General features: G+C 36.4%; 2 protein-coding genes across 3 annotated transcripts; both read right to left on the bottom strand.

Annotated features, from left to right (window-relative positions):
- Positions 1-337: 337 nt before the first annotated feature.
- On the bottom strand, positions 338-7407 carry LOC110416370 (aspartic proteinase 36-like). The gene is made up of 12 exons (XM_021428356.1): positions 7058-7407; positions 6854-6974; positions 6078-6505; positions 5823-5979; positions 4665-4747; positions 4480-4576; positions 4236-4305; positions 3814-4020; positions 3032-3156; positions 2198-2299; positions 1986-2083; positions 338-822 (listed from the first exon to the last, which is right to left on the bottom strand). Exons 1-12 carry the CDS (start codon positions 7306-7308, stop codon positions 645-647), a joined length of 1917 nt encoding a protein of 638 aa, XP_021284031.1. The 5' UTR covers positions 7309-7407; the 3' UTR covers positions 338-644.
- A 1037-nt stretch (positions 7408-8444) lies between these two features.
- On the bottom strand, positions 8445-12264 carry LOC110417189 (pumilio homolog 15-like). Of its 2 annotated transcripts, XM_021429421.2 has the most exons (6): positions 11264-12264; positions 11014-11176; positions 9947-10110; positions 9482-9740; positions 9312-9357; positions 8816-8976 (listed from the first exon to the last, which is right to left on the bottom strand). In XM_021429421.2, exons 1-6 carry the CDS (start codon positions 12190-12192, stop codon positions 8936-8938), a joined length of 1602 nt encoding a protein of 533 aa, XP_021285096.1. In that variant the 5' UTR covers positions 12193-12264; the 3' UTR covers positions 8816-8935. The 2 variants fall into 2 exon arrangements, with proteins under 2 accessions (XP_021285095.1, XP_021285096.1); XM_021429420.1 differs by lacking the exon at positions 9312-9357 and having other exon boundaries at positions 8445-8976.
- Between the last annotated feature and the right edge of the window lie 2417 nt (positions 12265-14681).

The raw sequence follows: 14681 nt of genomic DNA, 5'->3' as shown, positions 1-14681 counted from the left end.
CACTGTAGTCTGCTTGCGTGTGTATTTTCCCACTTTAGACCATTTCCTCAGTTGCCACACCCAAATTGGAGGGGTTGTGAGGTCTTTACCAACGGGGAATCACGTTCGACTGTAATCAAGGCCAGGAACACAGCGTTAGCATCCTCACAATCAGTCTAGAATGTTTCAAAACCAGAGCAACGGGGTCTGCTTTTTCTATGCTGGAACCATCAGAGATTGGGGTTGAAGGCCAACGATAGAATGTAGGTAAATGTGATATTTTACATACTGCAATGCCCACGACACGAGGGAATGATAGAAAAACCATATGTTTCCAATACTCAGATGGGGGGAAAGATAGAGAATAATAACTACAATAATTTCATTCCTCAATGGGTCTTGTATTACTTGATCTGAGAGACTTGTTTCGACATATGACAGTCAAAAATATGTTCTAGTCCAATGATCTATTTGCACTATTGGTTTTCTTTTTTCTAAAAATTGGAAATTAAAAATTGTACAACAGAGGAATTGCATATGTATCTTCTCATACTGATCTGGCATGGATCCACCACCATCATCATTTTGGGAGCTCCAAAAGCATGTATTCTGTGCAAGATTATAAAATAGTATACAAGAAAACTATGCAGCAGACGGACGAAAATTTAAGATTGAAGAGGCTGAAGCTCTTGCTCCGGAATAGGAGCACCAACAGGCTCATAAGCACTGATTGCCTGTTGTCTGTGTCGATGAACCAACCATATCCCAATAGCTGACAAACCAAGAATCAGAGTAGTTACAAATCCAAGAACCAGTGCCAGAAAGTGATGTTGCCACCATGTCCTGCTAAGCAACAGTAGGAACCCAACGTTATTTCTGAAGCTAAACCAGTTCAGGATGATGGGAAAAGAAAGTAGTAATATACAGAGTCTAGGAAAGAATGCCCTTGGACCAACAAAAACAGGGAACTTGGAAGTGTACTCTAAAATCCAAAGGATTCTTTGTTCTAATGTAATTGCATTTGACCCAGGTTAGACAACCATAAATCAGTCACATGGACATGACCTTTGAGATCCTACAAATCAGTCTCAATGTGAAATTTTATGAAAATTTTACTGCACCCAACTACCCATGTCACACACCTATCTGAGTTCAAGTAAAATAGCTTCATAGTAAAAAAAGTCCTAAAACTGAACCTTGACCTTGGGGTAGAAAGACCCAAACTTGTAGCGAGGTAATAGATACTACGGAAAATATCATGGTCTACTACAATAATCTAAACAAAGGGGCCCATTGCTGCATCACGTGCCCCTCGCAACCCTCCTAATCACCACACGCTGGGCTGCAAAATAAGTGCTAATCTGTTGGCCTTTCACTCCACCAGGACCATCCACAACTACTCTATTGCCAACTCACTCCCATCTTTCTAATGACCAATCACATTCTGGCTTTCCAATCCCATCCCTTCAACTGTGACCTTAATCAACACAGCAATCATAAGACAGTACATATTGCATTCTTTATTTGTATACTTTATAAATCTCTACTTTCATAACTACCTTCACATAAGCACCGGTAAACATGAGACACTCTAAATGCACCTCAAAGCAGACAACATTTGGTCTATAAGTCCCCAGAAAAGAAAAAAAAAAAGGAAGGCAAGATGAAAAAAAAAGGCAATACAGCTAAGACAAATAGGATCATTTGACCCAGGTCTCCACGCAGCCCATAGTTCAAGATACAATTTGCTAGTTGTATTAGTGTTGGGGGTTAAAAAAATGATAGATTTTCCTCCAGGTCTTTGAGTGGGACTCAGAATTCCATATCTCATCTCTAGCACAAATATTACTTATTATTTTCATCTGTAATAAGTAGGCTAGACTTTTGGGTTCCTTCATTGTCCAAAATGCTCCAAAGATATGTTCATCACAATAATAGTAGCCAATTAAATCCACCCTAGTAGCATAAAAGGAATTAAAATAAGTGGAAAGCAAAAGAGAACATACATCTTCCTTTGAGGTTCAGCATTCCATTCAACCAACTTATAATTCCCAAATCTCTCAGGAAACTGCATTCGATGATCCCTTAAGCGCAGGATGATGCTCTGCGCATAATAAAGGAAAATAAGATTCAGTTCAATACTGTGGTAAATAGATAGGTAAAGATTAAGTTGAATATGCAAATATTAGTATCTCAGACTTCACAGTAGTGATAATACCAGTGCAGTCGTATTAGAAATATAATTGGCAGAGGCAGCTGGAAAAATGCCCCATCTAACAAGGAAATCATTCCCTTTGGAAGTGATGTTCAACAGGCGAACCTGAAGAATCAAAACAATCACATAAGTACTGGTGAACCAGATAAGACTAATTCATAACTGTCAAACACAAAGCAATATGAAGAGATACTAATTACACTAACAGATACACCTATAATTCTAAAACGACACTATGGGAGGTAATGGTTGGGCTACAAGATAAGTGCATATAATGGTCACCACCATAAGTCCCCTCCCCAGTCCCCACAAAATAGAAGAAAAAAACCACAAATAATCATAGTGCAAGCATAATTAATTTCCAAGTTCGAGTCAAAAATAGAGATGTCCATTGCTTGACTAGGGTTAGGCTCAAAGCTATGCTTTATACCTAAAATCTTAAGCTTGGGCCCAGAAATCTTTAACCAGATCCAGCTGGAACTTTTATTGGGCCTAGGCCTTTTTTCTAGGCCCATCCCAACCTATAGGTATACAAGCCCACCCCAGATTTGGGTGGGGCTAGCAGGCCAACTGGCAGGTGGACACCTCTAGTTAAATCTGCAAATTACATGTTTTGAGAACAGCCATGAAATTCTGCCAATGGTTCCAACTATATGTTATCATTAGTTAAAATCTGATTCAGATTACATTGCACCAATGACCAAATAAGATGGTTCTTCCTCAAAAAATGAATCAATAAAAGAAAATTTCAAAAGCAGTCCAACGTACAACCTCAAATCTAATTCCCACAAGGCTTAAAAGACTTAGTTAAAGTCAAGTTAAGTAATTAAACTGCACCTGTGATTTATCAACTTCCAGTTCCTGAGAAATTAATTCTGCAAGCTCCTTGAAGTTGGGCTTCAAGTTGGAATCATTTGTGCTAATTGACATATCAAATGTTATAAACCCAATACGAAATGAACCTGATTATCATGTGGGGGGAGACAATATTCATCAGAGAGAATTTACACTTTACACCATCCATTTGTATAAATGCATGCATCACTATCACTCAGAAATCAAAAAGACAACTAGGCTTATCATCATACTAAATGACAGACCCACAGAAAATGAATAAGCACCACATGGTGCAAACCTTAAATGTGTAAAGCAAGCAGCAAGCCCATTTTTTTTTTTTTTGAAAGATGAGTTTTTATTAATGATAAGCTGGAATGCCGTGGGGAGTCTTCAACGTTGAGATTTGGAGACTCCTGTTGGCATGGAAGCTATCATGAGAAGAGCCTGTTCTGAACAATTACAAAAGGAGCAGCTGCTCAAGGAGCACTTGGCAGCATCTCAACACGGATAATCTCAAAAACAAGCAGCAAGCCCATTTTGTGAGCAGAAAATGATGACTGCAGCATACAAAAGATTATACCAAAAGGATATGGTATGAAATTAGGCCATCTTAACAATAATAAGCTTTATATGCATAAGCTGTATCTGACTAGAATATAAAACCAGATGTACACACACGTACACATACCAGGGGTTGCATGTATGCTATTTATCACGAATTATAAGCCTCCTTTTTAAATCTACAGGAGATTTTTATGAGTAAGCAGTAATAAGCAATGCACCTGGAAGAACATTTGGCAGCAACCCACTTGGGGCTAGTGCTGGAGGAATTTCCATGTTTGTATCCTTGCTTTGGGAGACTAAAGGAGCTGGTGCAGGCGCACCAGAGAACTGCACTCTCCTCCATAGTTCAGAACAATTAGTTTTCCAAAAGCCTATCCTGTCATTACCCCGATCATAAGTGACTAAGGTGTTACGGACGACAATGCCTGCCTCAAACAAACAAAAGTTAAGAGATTATTACTGCAGTCATCTAAACAAACATGATCTATTGAGTTGGACTGGACCATAGTATACAGAAAGAACTTTAGATTTTTGGCATACATTTTTCAAAACTATATGGTAGGCATATGCTACACTTGCACATTCATGCACATACATTGAGGGAGAGAGGGCTTTGTTTTAAGCAAATGGTGCAACATACCTCCTAAAAGAGTAGTCGCTTCTGCATTTTGGAAAATTCCCAAGCAATACGCACCACTAACTTTTGTATGCTACAAAGCATCCCATTACGAGACAGAGGAGATATGTGTCAGAAAGTTCTTTGAAGAACTAGCACAGAAAATAGATGATGCAAAAATGTTTTATAACCACTTATAATAGCTTTGCCACCAACCAAGGACCCATTTTGCTCTTCAAGAATGCAAAGTTCAAAAAAGGTTAATTACCCGGAACAAGTAGTTTTCTGGAGACAGCAATAACTTCTTTCCATTGTTAAATACCATCTCAACCTCTGGGAAAATTTTTGCTAGTTGGGAAACATCCCTGTATCACATTTCAAGAAAACCATAAAGATGGATTCAGGACAACAAGCATCAGCATTCACATAAAATGAAAAAGGTATTGGCAACACCTTCCAGCACCGGAAAAACAGATATCATCATAATTTGGATCAGGACCATGGACCCTTTTGAGAAAATGAACTTCCCTTATGATCTGCATTGAAATAGACAAATAACCATGAAGAACAGTTCCAAACATTAGCATGCAAGAAAATAGATGCTGATATTATGTTAATAAAGTTTAAACTAAAACAAAAATAAAACTTAAAGACAATTAAAATTAAACTGCCAGAATAGTTTGAGTTGCAGCAAGTAAAGAACAAACACCACCATTAAGTATTTTCTGATGAAAGATATCAATCATGGTTGCAGCCATAATGAACACTTGATGCTGTGGTTGCAGCCATAATTTTCAAAAATGGGGCCACAAACCAAGCAACAGTTCAGAATACTAAATCCTAAATGGCTAAACCACAGAAATCAATCCCAAAAATCATAGTTGTCATAAACATGTTAATTTCATTCAAAGGCTTTCACAATAACTTACCAAATGCAAATTGCTATAAATCAATTATAATATTGTACTGGATAGTAGTTAATATTTTGCTAGTAATTTAGTTCCTGTCAAAGTGCCATTACTGTTGTCCCAATAATAATGATGGAAATGGACTCCATATCTGTTGAAGGATAAGAGCCATGCAGAATGGACATGCTTCACACTTCCAAAGGGAACACGTTTTATAAAACGACAAGTTCCAGAAATTGGATAACTAAAGCATAGTACCAATATTTAAGAAGCAGCACCTCCAAGTGCTTGGAAAGTAATAAAGCAGTTTTCATAAAGAACAACTAGTTTAAATAACATTGTTACCCAGATATGTAAAAGATGTATCAATACTGAGTTTCCTTCACAGTTGCCTTGTTATATAATACCTAACTGCATAAATTTCTAACTCATTCTCTCAAAGTAATATATGTTACAATAAATGACAACATGAGTAGTCATTCATCCATTAGGGCGCATTAAATGCAACAAGAGCACATCCTTTAATCGTCATATGCAAAATCAAAAACTTTTTCTATGCCTCAATTAATAATTCTGGCTTCTGAAAAGTAAATAGTAAAGTATCATAGGAGAAAGAACAGCATAACAATCGTAGAAAAGAACATGAGAACCTGGCTACCAAAAAACTAAAATTAGCATGAAACTCAAAGCTATTAGATCTTACAGCATCCCTAAATGCAACAAATGCAGCTTTTGGAAGGTAAGCATATGTTGTTCCACTGTCCAGTACTGTTCCATGCCTTCCATCAAAGATCCCAGGGTGTAACTTCAATGGCTTTCCAGCAACATGCATTGCCTTAAGCTCAATGTTGTAGTAAGGGCTGTTGACATTCAAAAGCTACAGTGAATGTGTAAGAAGAACCAGATGCATTCTTAAGAAAAATGCATCCACAAATATGATCCTTTGAAAGAAGTATACCTACGGAAAGGGTCAGAATGGGAGAAGACCATATCAGGGGGAGGAGTGATATTTCCGAGAACCATTGCACCCCCACCAACATCCATCCCACCATAACACAAAGAAAATGAATCACCAATAACACTCTTATCAACAAGTTGATCCACAATACTGAGCCGGCCACGACCCAAACCTATTATACCATCAGCTCGTTGGCTGTAAAGATCACCCGTTTCCATATTTTCACAACCAAAAACAGCACGCTGAGGCACAAGTTCACTTTCATTCCCAAAAGAAACAACATCCTCTCCAAGCACCCCACTGCTGGAACTCATCTCAGCATATCGTCTATCATATGTGCATTGCTTTTGCTCATCATCACAATTACAACTCGGATTGCATTTTACAGGTTGATAAGTGCTAGACAAATCCGGTTGGAACCTCGGATCCTGGATTCCAATAGGAGATTAATATTGCCAGAAACTCACCAATTTCCCCTGATAAATTTCTATATTCTAACAGTCACAGATTTAAGAAATCAAGAAATTAGGACAAAACTTAAATCTAGTAGCTAAGCATAGCTCACTTTCTCGTAATGGTAAAAGCTAAGAATCTAAATCGCGATTTAACTCCTCTGTTTACTTAAAAATTCTACTAAGCTAATTACTCACTAATTCAAATTTGATAAAGTTAAAAACCGCAATCTCACTTAAATAAAGGCGTCAATTTCAAATTCATTAATAACAATTATAAACGGAAACGCTGAAATGTACGAACTTGATAAGAAGGGACCGAACCTGATGCTTGCCGCACTGTGCACAACTGGAGCAAGGAACATACGTTACAGTACTTCCGGTATCGACGATGAGCGCGAATTCCTGAGGCGGCGTCCCTATCCATAGCCGAGTCGTATAGTAACTGCAAATTACCAAAAAGAAAATCCTCAATATTTCGAAAATTCAAAAGAAAAAATATTGGAACCTTTTTTACAGGATAGATACCCGTTGGAAAGGAGATCATCATAGAGTCTCATCCGAGCGTTTGGAGTGGAACGAGAGAACTCCGATTGCTGGAGATGACGGCGGAGATTGTCCACGTGTCGGTGCAGGGAATGATTGCGTGATGATAGATGTAGAGGGAGGACCATCGGCCGTCGGTGATGATGTTTTGCATTGACGGTGGATAGATGGAACCAGAGTACGGAACAGACGATTAGAACGGAAGAGGTTAGGTGAAACCAGGTTCGAGCCATGGCGCGTCGCTTTGGCCCCAGGTTGTGGTCAACGACGACAGACCATTGCACAGAGAGGACCAAAGAGAGCGCACTCTTCCTTTAAAAAGGATACTAATAGAAAGCGATTCTGTTTTTTTTTAATAAACCGGGTGGGGAGCCAATGAGGGGGAGACACGTCATGGGTTACAATGAGTTTTTGTCAAAGTAAACGGTGAATCAAACGGACGGCCGTTAATATCCTGTTTGATTAAAGTGGTTGGTTTAGTGGAGATAATTAATAATCCTTGCGATAATACAAAACAAAGCAAAAAGGTTTGGGTAGTGACAAAGAAAAAAGAGGGTATTGTATCACGATCCTGCAAAGAAACGTGCCCAATCATTTGCCAACGGAGATGGCCTCGTTTTAGGAATGAAAGCTTAACTTGTCTTGGTTGCCATTTTCCAAGGTGGACCGGTTTTATCAATATTCTTTTCACAAGAGTATTAATCAAACATGAGAAATATAATGTGAAAGATTCACGGGAAAATGACGTTGCCCTTCTTCTTCTTCTTCTTCTACCATAAATAAGTACGGTTACTTACATGTTATGATGCAGTTTTTCACTTAATCGTCTTTTAAGATAAAAATTTGTTACCTTGTCGTTGAATATGTTGCATTTCCTCAATCCATCAACTTGGAATTGGATCGATACAGTCACGAACCAAGACAGAATATAAGTGAAACCCTCCTGTAATACCCCAAGGTTCTGCTCTAGCAATAAGACTAGTAGTAGTACCAATATTTAACAAAAGAAGAGAAACCCTTAATGCAAGCACCATCACTATCCCAAAGAAACCCTCCATGGAAGCTAAACCAGTGCCTGTCTTCCTCGCACCATTTTCATTCGCCTTGGCGTAGCTAAAAAGGAGGATACTCATGGCTTTCAGGGACAGCAAAGCCAGGAACATAACATGTTTTTCAAATGTGAAAATTTTCGTGCAAGGTAAGAGTACTTTCAATTAAGTTTCAAACCGTTGGCCAAAAAAGATACAAGTATTAAGCTGCGAAACATTATATAAGTTCATTTGGTGTAACAACAGGATTGCAGCAGCATTCATTAGAAGTCTGCAAGAATGACACTCAAACCCAGAAGCAAAACGGTAACTCAATTTTTACATGAAAAAGGAGTCGGAATAACTCAATGCCCTTAAAGAAAAAAAATGCTAGATATACAGTGTAGGACAAACAAAAGTGGGAAAACCTCAAAATATGGTTTATCCCCTTTCAAATCCCCAAAAGAACAATCATACATCAAGTTTCATGATTTCTGTATCCAACAGCAGAGTATCTGCTGCTTTCACGATCCAAACATGGAGTGTAGCATACCTCAGGGATTCATGTGACGGCCAACAAAGACTACAAACTACAACAGCAACAATAATCCTACACTATGAGGCATCAGATCAAATATAAACTCAGTAAGTCCACAATAATCCTAATGTGATAGAAGATTTTGAGGGGAAAAGGAAATGCCTAAGACCGATTGTAGTGAAAATATCTTATTAGGATATCTCCCCATGTTATACTTTTGTAAGTTTCTAAGAGTACATGTGTAATTTTCTAAGCACCCATTTTCCATAAACATGGCTGCGCATCATTGGATAGTTAACCCGCACCAGATTCAGCAAAGCATTGTAGACAAAGCCCTGCTCATGCAATAATAAAGAAACATCACAACAAAAAAATAAGCGGGAGCCTAATAACAATCTCCGGTATAAGTTGCCCCTTTTTTTTTTTTTTGGAATTTGTATAAGTTGCTCTTAATATATAAAGTAAAGCATGTGGAAAACATTCCATGTTGTGGTAAGAGTGATATGGCCCACTAGAGGATCAGGCCAAAGTTGTTTTGAATAGCTGACTCAAGGAAAGAGTTAGCTATATGAGTTCCAGCAATTTGCATGTCAACAAAGTATGAATTCTACAAAACCAAGGTCTTTTTAATAAAAGCCAAATTATATAGAAGTTAAATCGAAGAATTTACTCTGATAATCACACTGGTCAAACTTGTCTGAGTGCCTACCCCAAGCCTATCCAGGTGCAACAGATTAATGAAGAAGCTTAAGGCACATATTTATGCGACACACAGACACCTTTGCAAGTGCACCAAATGACCATGAAGATGGAAGCAGCAGGATGTGAGAAATATCTAACCTTAGAAACTGATAAAGCAGACTGGATAACATAGTTTCCAAAAGGGTCGACAAGAAGCCTTGATGCAGTGGGACTTCTAAGCAACTCCATTATAATTCTTGTACACTGCTGTTCTCCCGATTCAATCAAGCACTTCTCCACAACATTGCTTCCATATCTATTGCAGGAAAGAGATGCATAATTCCCTTCAAGCTGCCTCAGAAGACTTTCCGTGATTTGTGGTTCTTTCAATCCCAGTATATGTTGCACCACATAGTTGCTAGAAAAAATGAAAAAAAAAAGAAGAAAAGGAGTCTATCATGCTCAAATAAATTGTGCACTATATTGCTTACTAATTTCAAAAACACAACATAATTCCACAACAAAGCAAGGCAGTGAAAAATCCATGGAAGACCTTTTATACATACACACTCATCAACTTAAGTTCATTAACTCTCCGGCACATTAGGTTTCCAAGAAACATACCCATATTGATCTTCTGCTAGGTGTAGAGCATTTGCTATTATCTCGCGAACCAGATGTGCTCTTACCTCTCCCTTGGAGTGGTCAACACATTGTTGCAGAGCACAACACCCACTTTTATCTGTTGCAATTTGATAACAGTTATACGCCACCTCATTCAGAAGATACTGCCAATGAAAATTCAGAGTCAGAAAATGTGTTAGATTAGATTTTTTAGATTTCTAAATACAAAGTGGTAATGATTCCCTGGTTTACTGCATAAAAGCAAATTCTTTATGGTTGATATTAAAACCTCATGATTTGCAAACCTCCGCTGTAGAAAATCAATTGGTTAATCCTTATTGGTTAAAGAAAAACTAACAGACCGGTAAAACTGCAAGATCAATTAGAAAAATTGCACAGCATACATGAATGAGCAATCTTCTCTGGAAAACTGTACCCAAGTGCTTATTCCCCCAACAATGTTGCCAGTAAATTGAGCACTTCCCATCAACCAAAAGAATGTATGGATCAACTTTGTGGGGAAACAGAAACAAATTGTGTGGTACAACCAACATTTTAGATGTACTGAGGCCAAAGATACAAGCTGAAGGGTAGAAAATACCAAAAATAAATATGAAGACATGAAACAGAACTTACAAAAAAGTGAAGTCAGGTATTTAAACGACACATATCTAAAGAACATAACATGGTAGAGCAAGACATTTCGCAATTAAAACTATGAGCCCACAAAAGTATAGACTTTACATCCTTGCAGTAAAGACCAGTCAGAAACCAGAAACATGGACAAAACTACATTCACAAATGTATAAAACAGATCTTGGTCCAGTTTCAACATTGATAGAAGAAGACAGAAAGCAGCAGTAAATGCATCTATTTCATAGTCATAACTTTTAGAAACGAAGGATCATAGTAACCTCTGCAATTTCATTCAAATGACCATATCTATGTAGGAACCAAGAAGAACAAAAGCACAGTAAAATAAAGCTAATTGAAACAAGATGAAAAAAGCAAAATGAAGCTTAATTCAAATCGTAGCCGATCCAACTACTCTAACACTTAGGTGTTACCTTATTATCTTCGTCGGAGAAATTTATCAAGCAACATTGGATCACACGATGACCATTCATGTCCTTGGTCAATGCAACTGCACCAGCGCTTAGAGCTGACATAGCTAATGAGATTTGGTGATGAGTAGTAAGTTTCTCCAACAATTTCTGTACAGCACGAGACCTACCACCAAAAAGAAAAAGTTATTGGAAACAAACTTTTTCTTAAGGAAAAAAAAAGGGAAGCGAGAATAAACCAAACCAAACATACCCATGAGTATCGAGACAAATGTTAACAAGTCGAAAATCATCCTTAGTAACCATTGAAAGAATCTGATTCTTTTGTTCATCACTACACAATTCCACAACTTTTTGAACAACATAATTTGCAAAAGGGTCCAACATCAACTCACCCACATGGTTAATAGTCTCTATGAAAATCATATCAATTTCCTCCTTTGAAGCTTCGTCAACAGCCCTTTGCAAAAACCTACATCCATATTGATCTTTTGCTAAGGCCACAATCCTACCCCTCAAATCCCCTAGCCTCAAACAATTCAAAGGCTCCTGTAACCAATGGGGCCTCCTGAAACTATTACTATTATTCAGATTATTGTTATTGTTATTATTCAAACTAGATCTCATTACATTCCTGTTTTTTGAACAACAAGCCCTTGTGCAACCACCAGCAGAAGCAGAACCAGCCAAGAATCTATTTTGACTGGAAGAGGGTAATATTGAGAATTCATTGAAAAGTTCACTTCTTCTTGAATCAAGCAAATACCCATTTCCATTTAAATTGGAGGGTTGATATGAACTAGACATGAAAGTATCCCAACTGTCAATATCTGGGCCCACCATCATCCCTCCACCAAAACCCACATTCAAACCGTCAACGGCATTGTTTCTCTCATGTCCTGTTCTTGCCAACCCACCACCAATCCCACTCCCAGACCCCTCCAAATATTCACCACCAAGAAAACCCGGATAGCCTAACTCTTGATTCCCCTGGGTTGACACACTGAGACGAGAAAAGGCTGATTCTAGGGTTTGATCAGAAGCGTTGTTTTGCACGGAAGTTTCCGGAAGCATAGGTTGTATGCCATGAGGAAAAGGGAGACAGCTTTCGGGTGACCGCGAAATCGGAGCCAAAAACGGCGTTTCAGAGGAAAAAGAACGGCTACCGTGCACTAGCTCCATCAAAACCAAGAAACAAAGAGAGAAAACTTAAGAGGGGGGATAAAGAAAGAGAGAGAGGAGCAAAAAGAAGAGAGTTTTTGGAGGGTTTTGGGGTTGGTCTTAAAAGCACGTATTTATAACAAAAATGCGGAGATAAAGTCGGGTAAATTTTAATTCAAGAAGAAGTTACGTGAAAGAAATCTTGTGATTTGATTGGACAAACTTCAATTTTTGGTGTTTTTTTCTTTTTATTTTGTGTTGGGGGAGAATAAAGATGGAAAGGACTTTCGACAGAAGAGAGAGTCATAGATGAGAGTCATAGATGGAGAGTGAGACTGCAGAGATATGGCCAAAATGAAGACTACGGTTGAAAGGGTTTTTTGCATGCAATTTGTGGAAACTTTGCACGCTGCGGGCCATATGCCAAAAACTCAAAAAGCTAAAACCTTATACCAACGCAGAAGCACAACTGTCTCTGTCTGTCTGTCTGTCTGTCTGTCTGTCACCCTCACCCCCTCCCTTCGAACCATGTGGGTCTACTACCATCGCTGACCGATTGCCATCCAGTTTTTTGTTTTCTTCTCCTGCTTCCCCTTTTGTCTTCTTTTCTACGAAGTCGTCTACTTCTTCCAAGACTAATTACGATTAAATTTTAAATTAGTTTAATTTCCATGCTTTTAATATACTCTCAATTTAATTTGTAACTTGGGATTTTTGTTTTCTCCTTGAAATGTAAAGTAAAAGCTAATATGGAATCCTTATCAAATCAATAATTTTAAATTATTTTTATGATAAATATTGAATGAAATGTACCTTATACTTTAGTTTTATCCTTTTTCAATTTAGGTACTTGGGTATCCATGCATTAAATTAGATAACTTGCCATTTTATTTTTTGGGAAACGATTATAAAAATGGAGACTTGTTCAAGCACAAAGCCAACAGAATTTTTTCTTGAATGGTAGTCTAAGTTAATTACTAATTAATACTGAGTTTTTAATTCTTTTTAGTGATCTTGTCACTTCAATAATTTATCAATTTATTCTTTTTAGTGAGTACTACTATTTAATGAGAAAATAATATTGCTAAATTTGTAAATTTATCCCATAAATCCTAACATTCGCTGTTATAATTAGCTGCATTGTTTTTATACATGTAGTTTAAGCTCTAAAGTTTTTCATGATTACTGACTTTTTTTTTTTGGGTGCTGACAAATGGAGATTAGGTTTAACATATATCAAATTAAATTCAAAATGTTTATCCAATCTAAAAGTTTTTTTATTTTTATACCAGTAGATGAAAATTCTTCTATATATATATATATATAAATTAAAGACAGTTTCAAATTTAATTTTGAGATATATTTTTATTATTATATTATATATATTCATTATTACCATCCGCAAGTAATGGCATATAGATATGTTGTATGATAAGGATAATTTATTATTAATATTTTGAAAATTATATGATTTATCGTAAAAATCTTGTCAATAAAAACCCAAGAGTATGTTTGTCATGTTTATAAAAAAAATTAATTTTTATGCGAATTAAATGATTAATTATGTGAAGCAATTATTTTGAATTTTTACGTGTTTTGTCATCTATCAAATGATTTTAAATCGTTGTTGTCTAACAATGTTCTTGGTGTATATTTGTCTATATTAATCCATTAGTAAGATTATTTACTCCCTTATTTATATATATATATATGTATAAAAGAAAAATCATCGGATGTATACATTAGTAATATATATATATATATGTATATGTTGAATTATTAGTTTGGGCTCACTTCATACGCTGCCAGACGGAAGAATGTAACTCGTTACTACCTCGTTACTAAGTTCCCAAAATTGTGTATGAGTGTATATATATATATATATATATATATATATATATATATATTATTGGTAATACTCTAACTTATACTAAATTTTGATAGTCATATTTCTTCGATATTAAGTAAAGAACGTTACAGCCGCGTTTTCAACTATTTTCTGTTTGACTTCCGTTATGATACAATTTGCCTGAGCTTTGACTGCTTTTGCTTTTGAGTGTTATCATCAACAATAGGTGTACTTTGTTTTCGAACAAAAAGAATATATATATATATATTGTATTTTTTAATAAAAAAAATCAAACAATTATAATTAAAAATCCAACTAAATAAGATTATGAAGATCTAATAAAAAAATTCAAATCCCAATAAAACGAAAATAGTCAATACAATGTTTTTTTTATTTAATTCGTAATTCAGTTTTTTTGGTGTCAAGTGTGATAGAATTTGAAAAAAAAAAATTAATCACTTGATATTCTAAAAAAAGTAAGCTGAAAATTAAATTAAATGTGCAATTCTTTTGTTTGGATTACATGAAAACTGGATGATTTAAATATTGTAAATTTACAAAAAGGAATTTTCTCGTTTTTGTTATAAAAAAAAACAAATTTATATCTTTGCATTCAAGAGGCAGAAAAGTCAAATAATAAGGCATTTGTTTTATTAACCTT

This window comes from Theobroma umbraticum, unplaced genomic scaffold, assembly GCF_002168275.2.
Source record: "Theobroma umbraticum cultivar Fairchild unplaced genomic scaffold, ASM216827v3 scaffold_51.0, whole genome shotgun sequence".
Lineage (NCBI taxonomy): Eukaryota > Viridiplantae > Streptophyta > Magnoliopsida > Malvales > Malvaceae > Theobroma > Theobroma umbraticum.
Note: the sequence above shows the minus strand (reverse complement) of the source record. Positions and strands in the feature narration are given on the sequence as shown.

Bases quoted from the DNA above. Each gene is read 5' to 3' on its own strand.
- LOC110417189 (XM_021429420.1), bottom strand. From the start codon at position 12,192: ATGGAGCTAGTGCACGGTAGCCGTTCTTTTTCCTCTGAAACGCCGTTT. The intron at 11,177-11,263 runs GTATGTTTGGTT...TTTTGGTGGTAG, and splicing joins ATTTGTCTCGATACTCATGG to GTCTCGTGCTGTACAGAAAT. The intron at 10,111-11,013 runs GTAACACCTAAG...TTTCATTGGCAG, and splicing joins TCTCCGACGAAGATAATAAG to TATCTTCTGAATGAGGTGGC.
- LOC110416370 (XM_021428356.1), bottom strand. From the start codon at position 7,308: ATGGCTCGAACCTGGTTTCACCTAACCTCTTCCGTTCTAATCGTCTGT. The intron at 6,506-6,853 runs GTTCGGTCCCTT...ATTGGAATCCAG, and splicing joins CACAGTGCGGCAAGCATCAG to GATCCGAGGTTCCAACCGGA. The intron at 4,306-4,479 runs GTAATTAACCTT...GATGCTTTGTAG, and splicing joins CAGAAAACTACTTGTTCCGG to CATACAAAAGTTAGTGGTGC.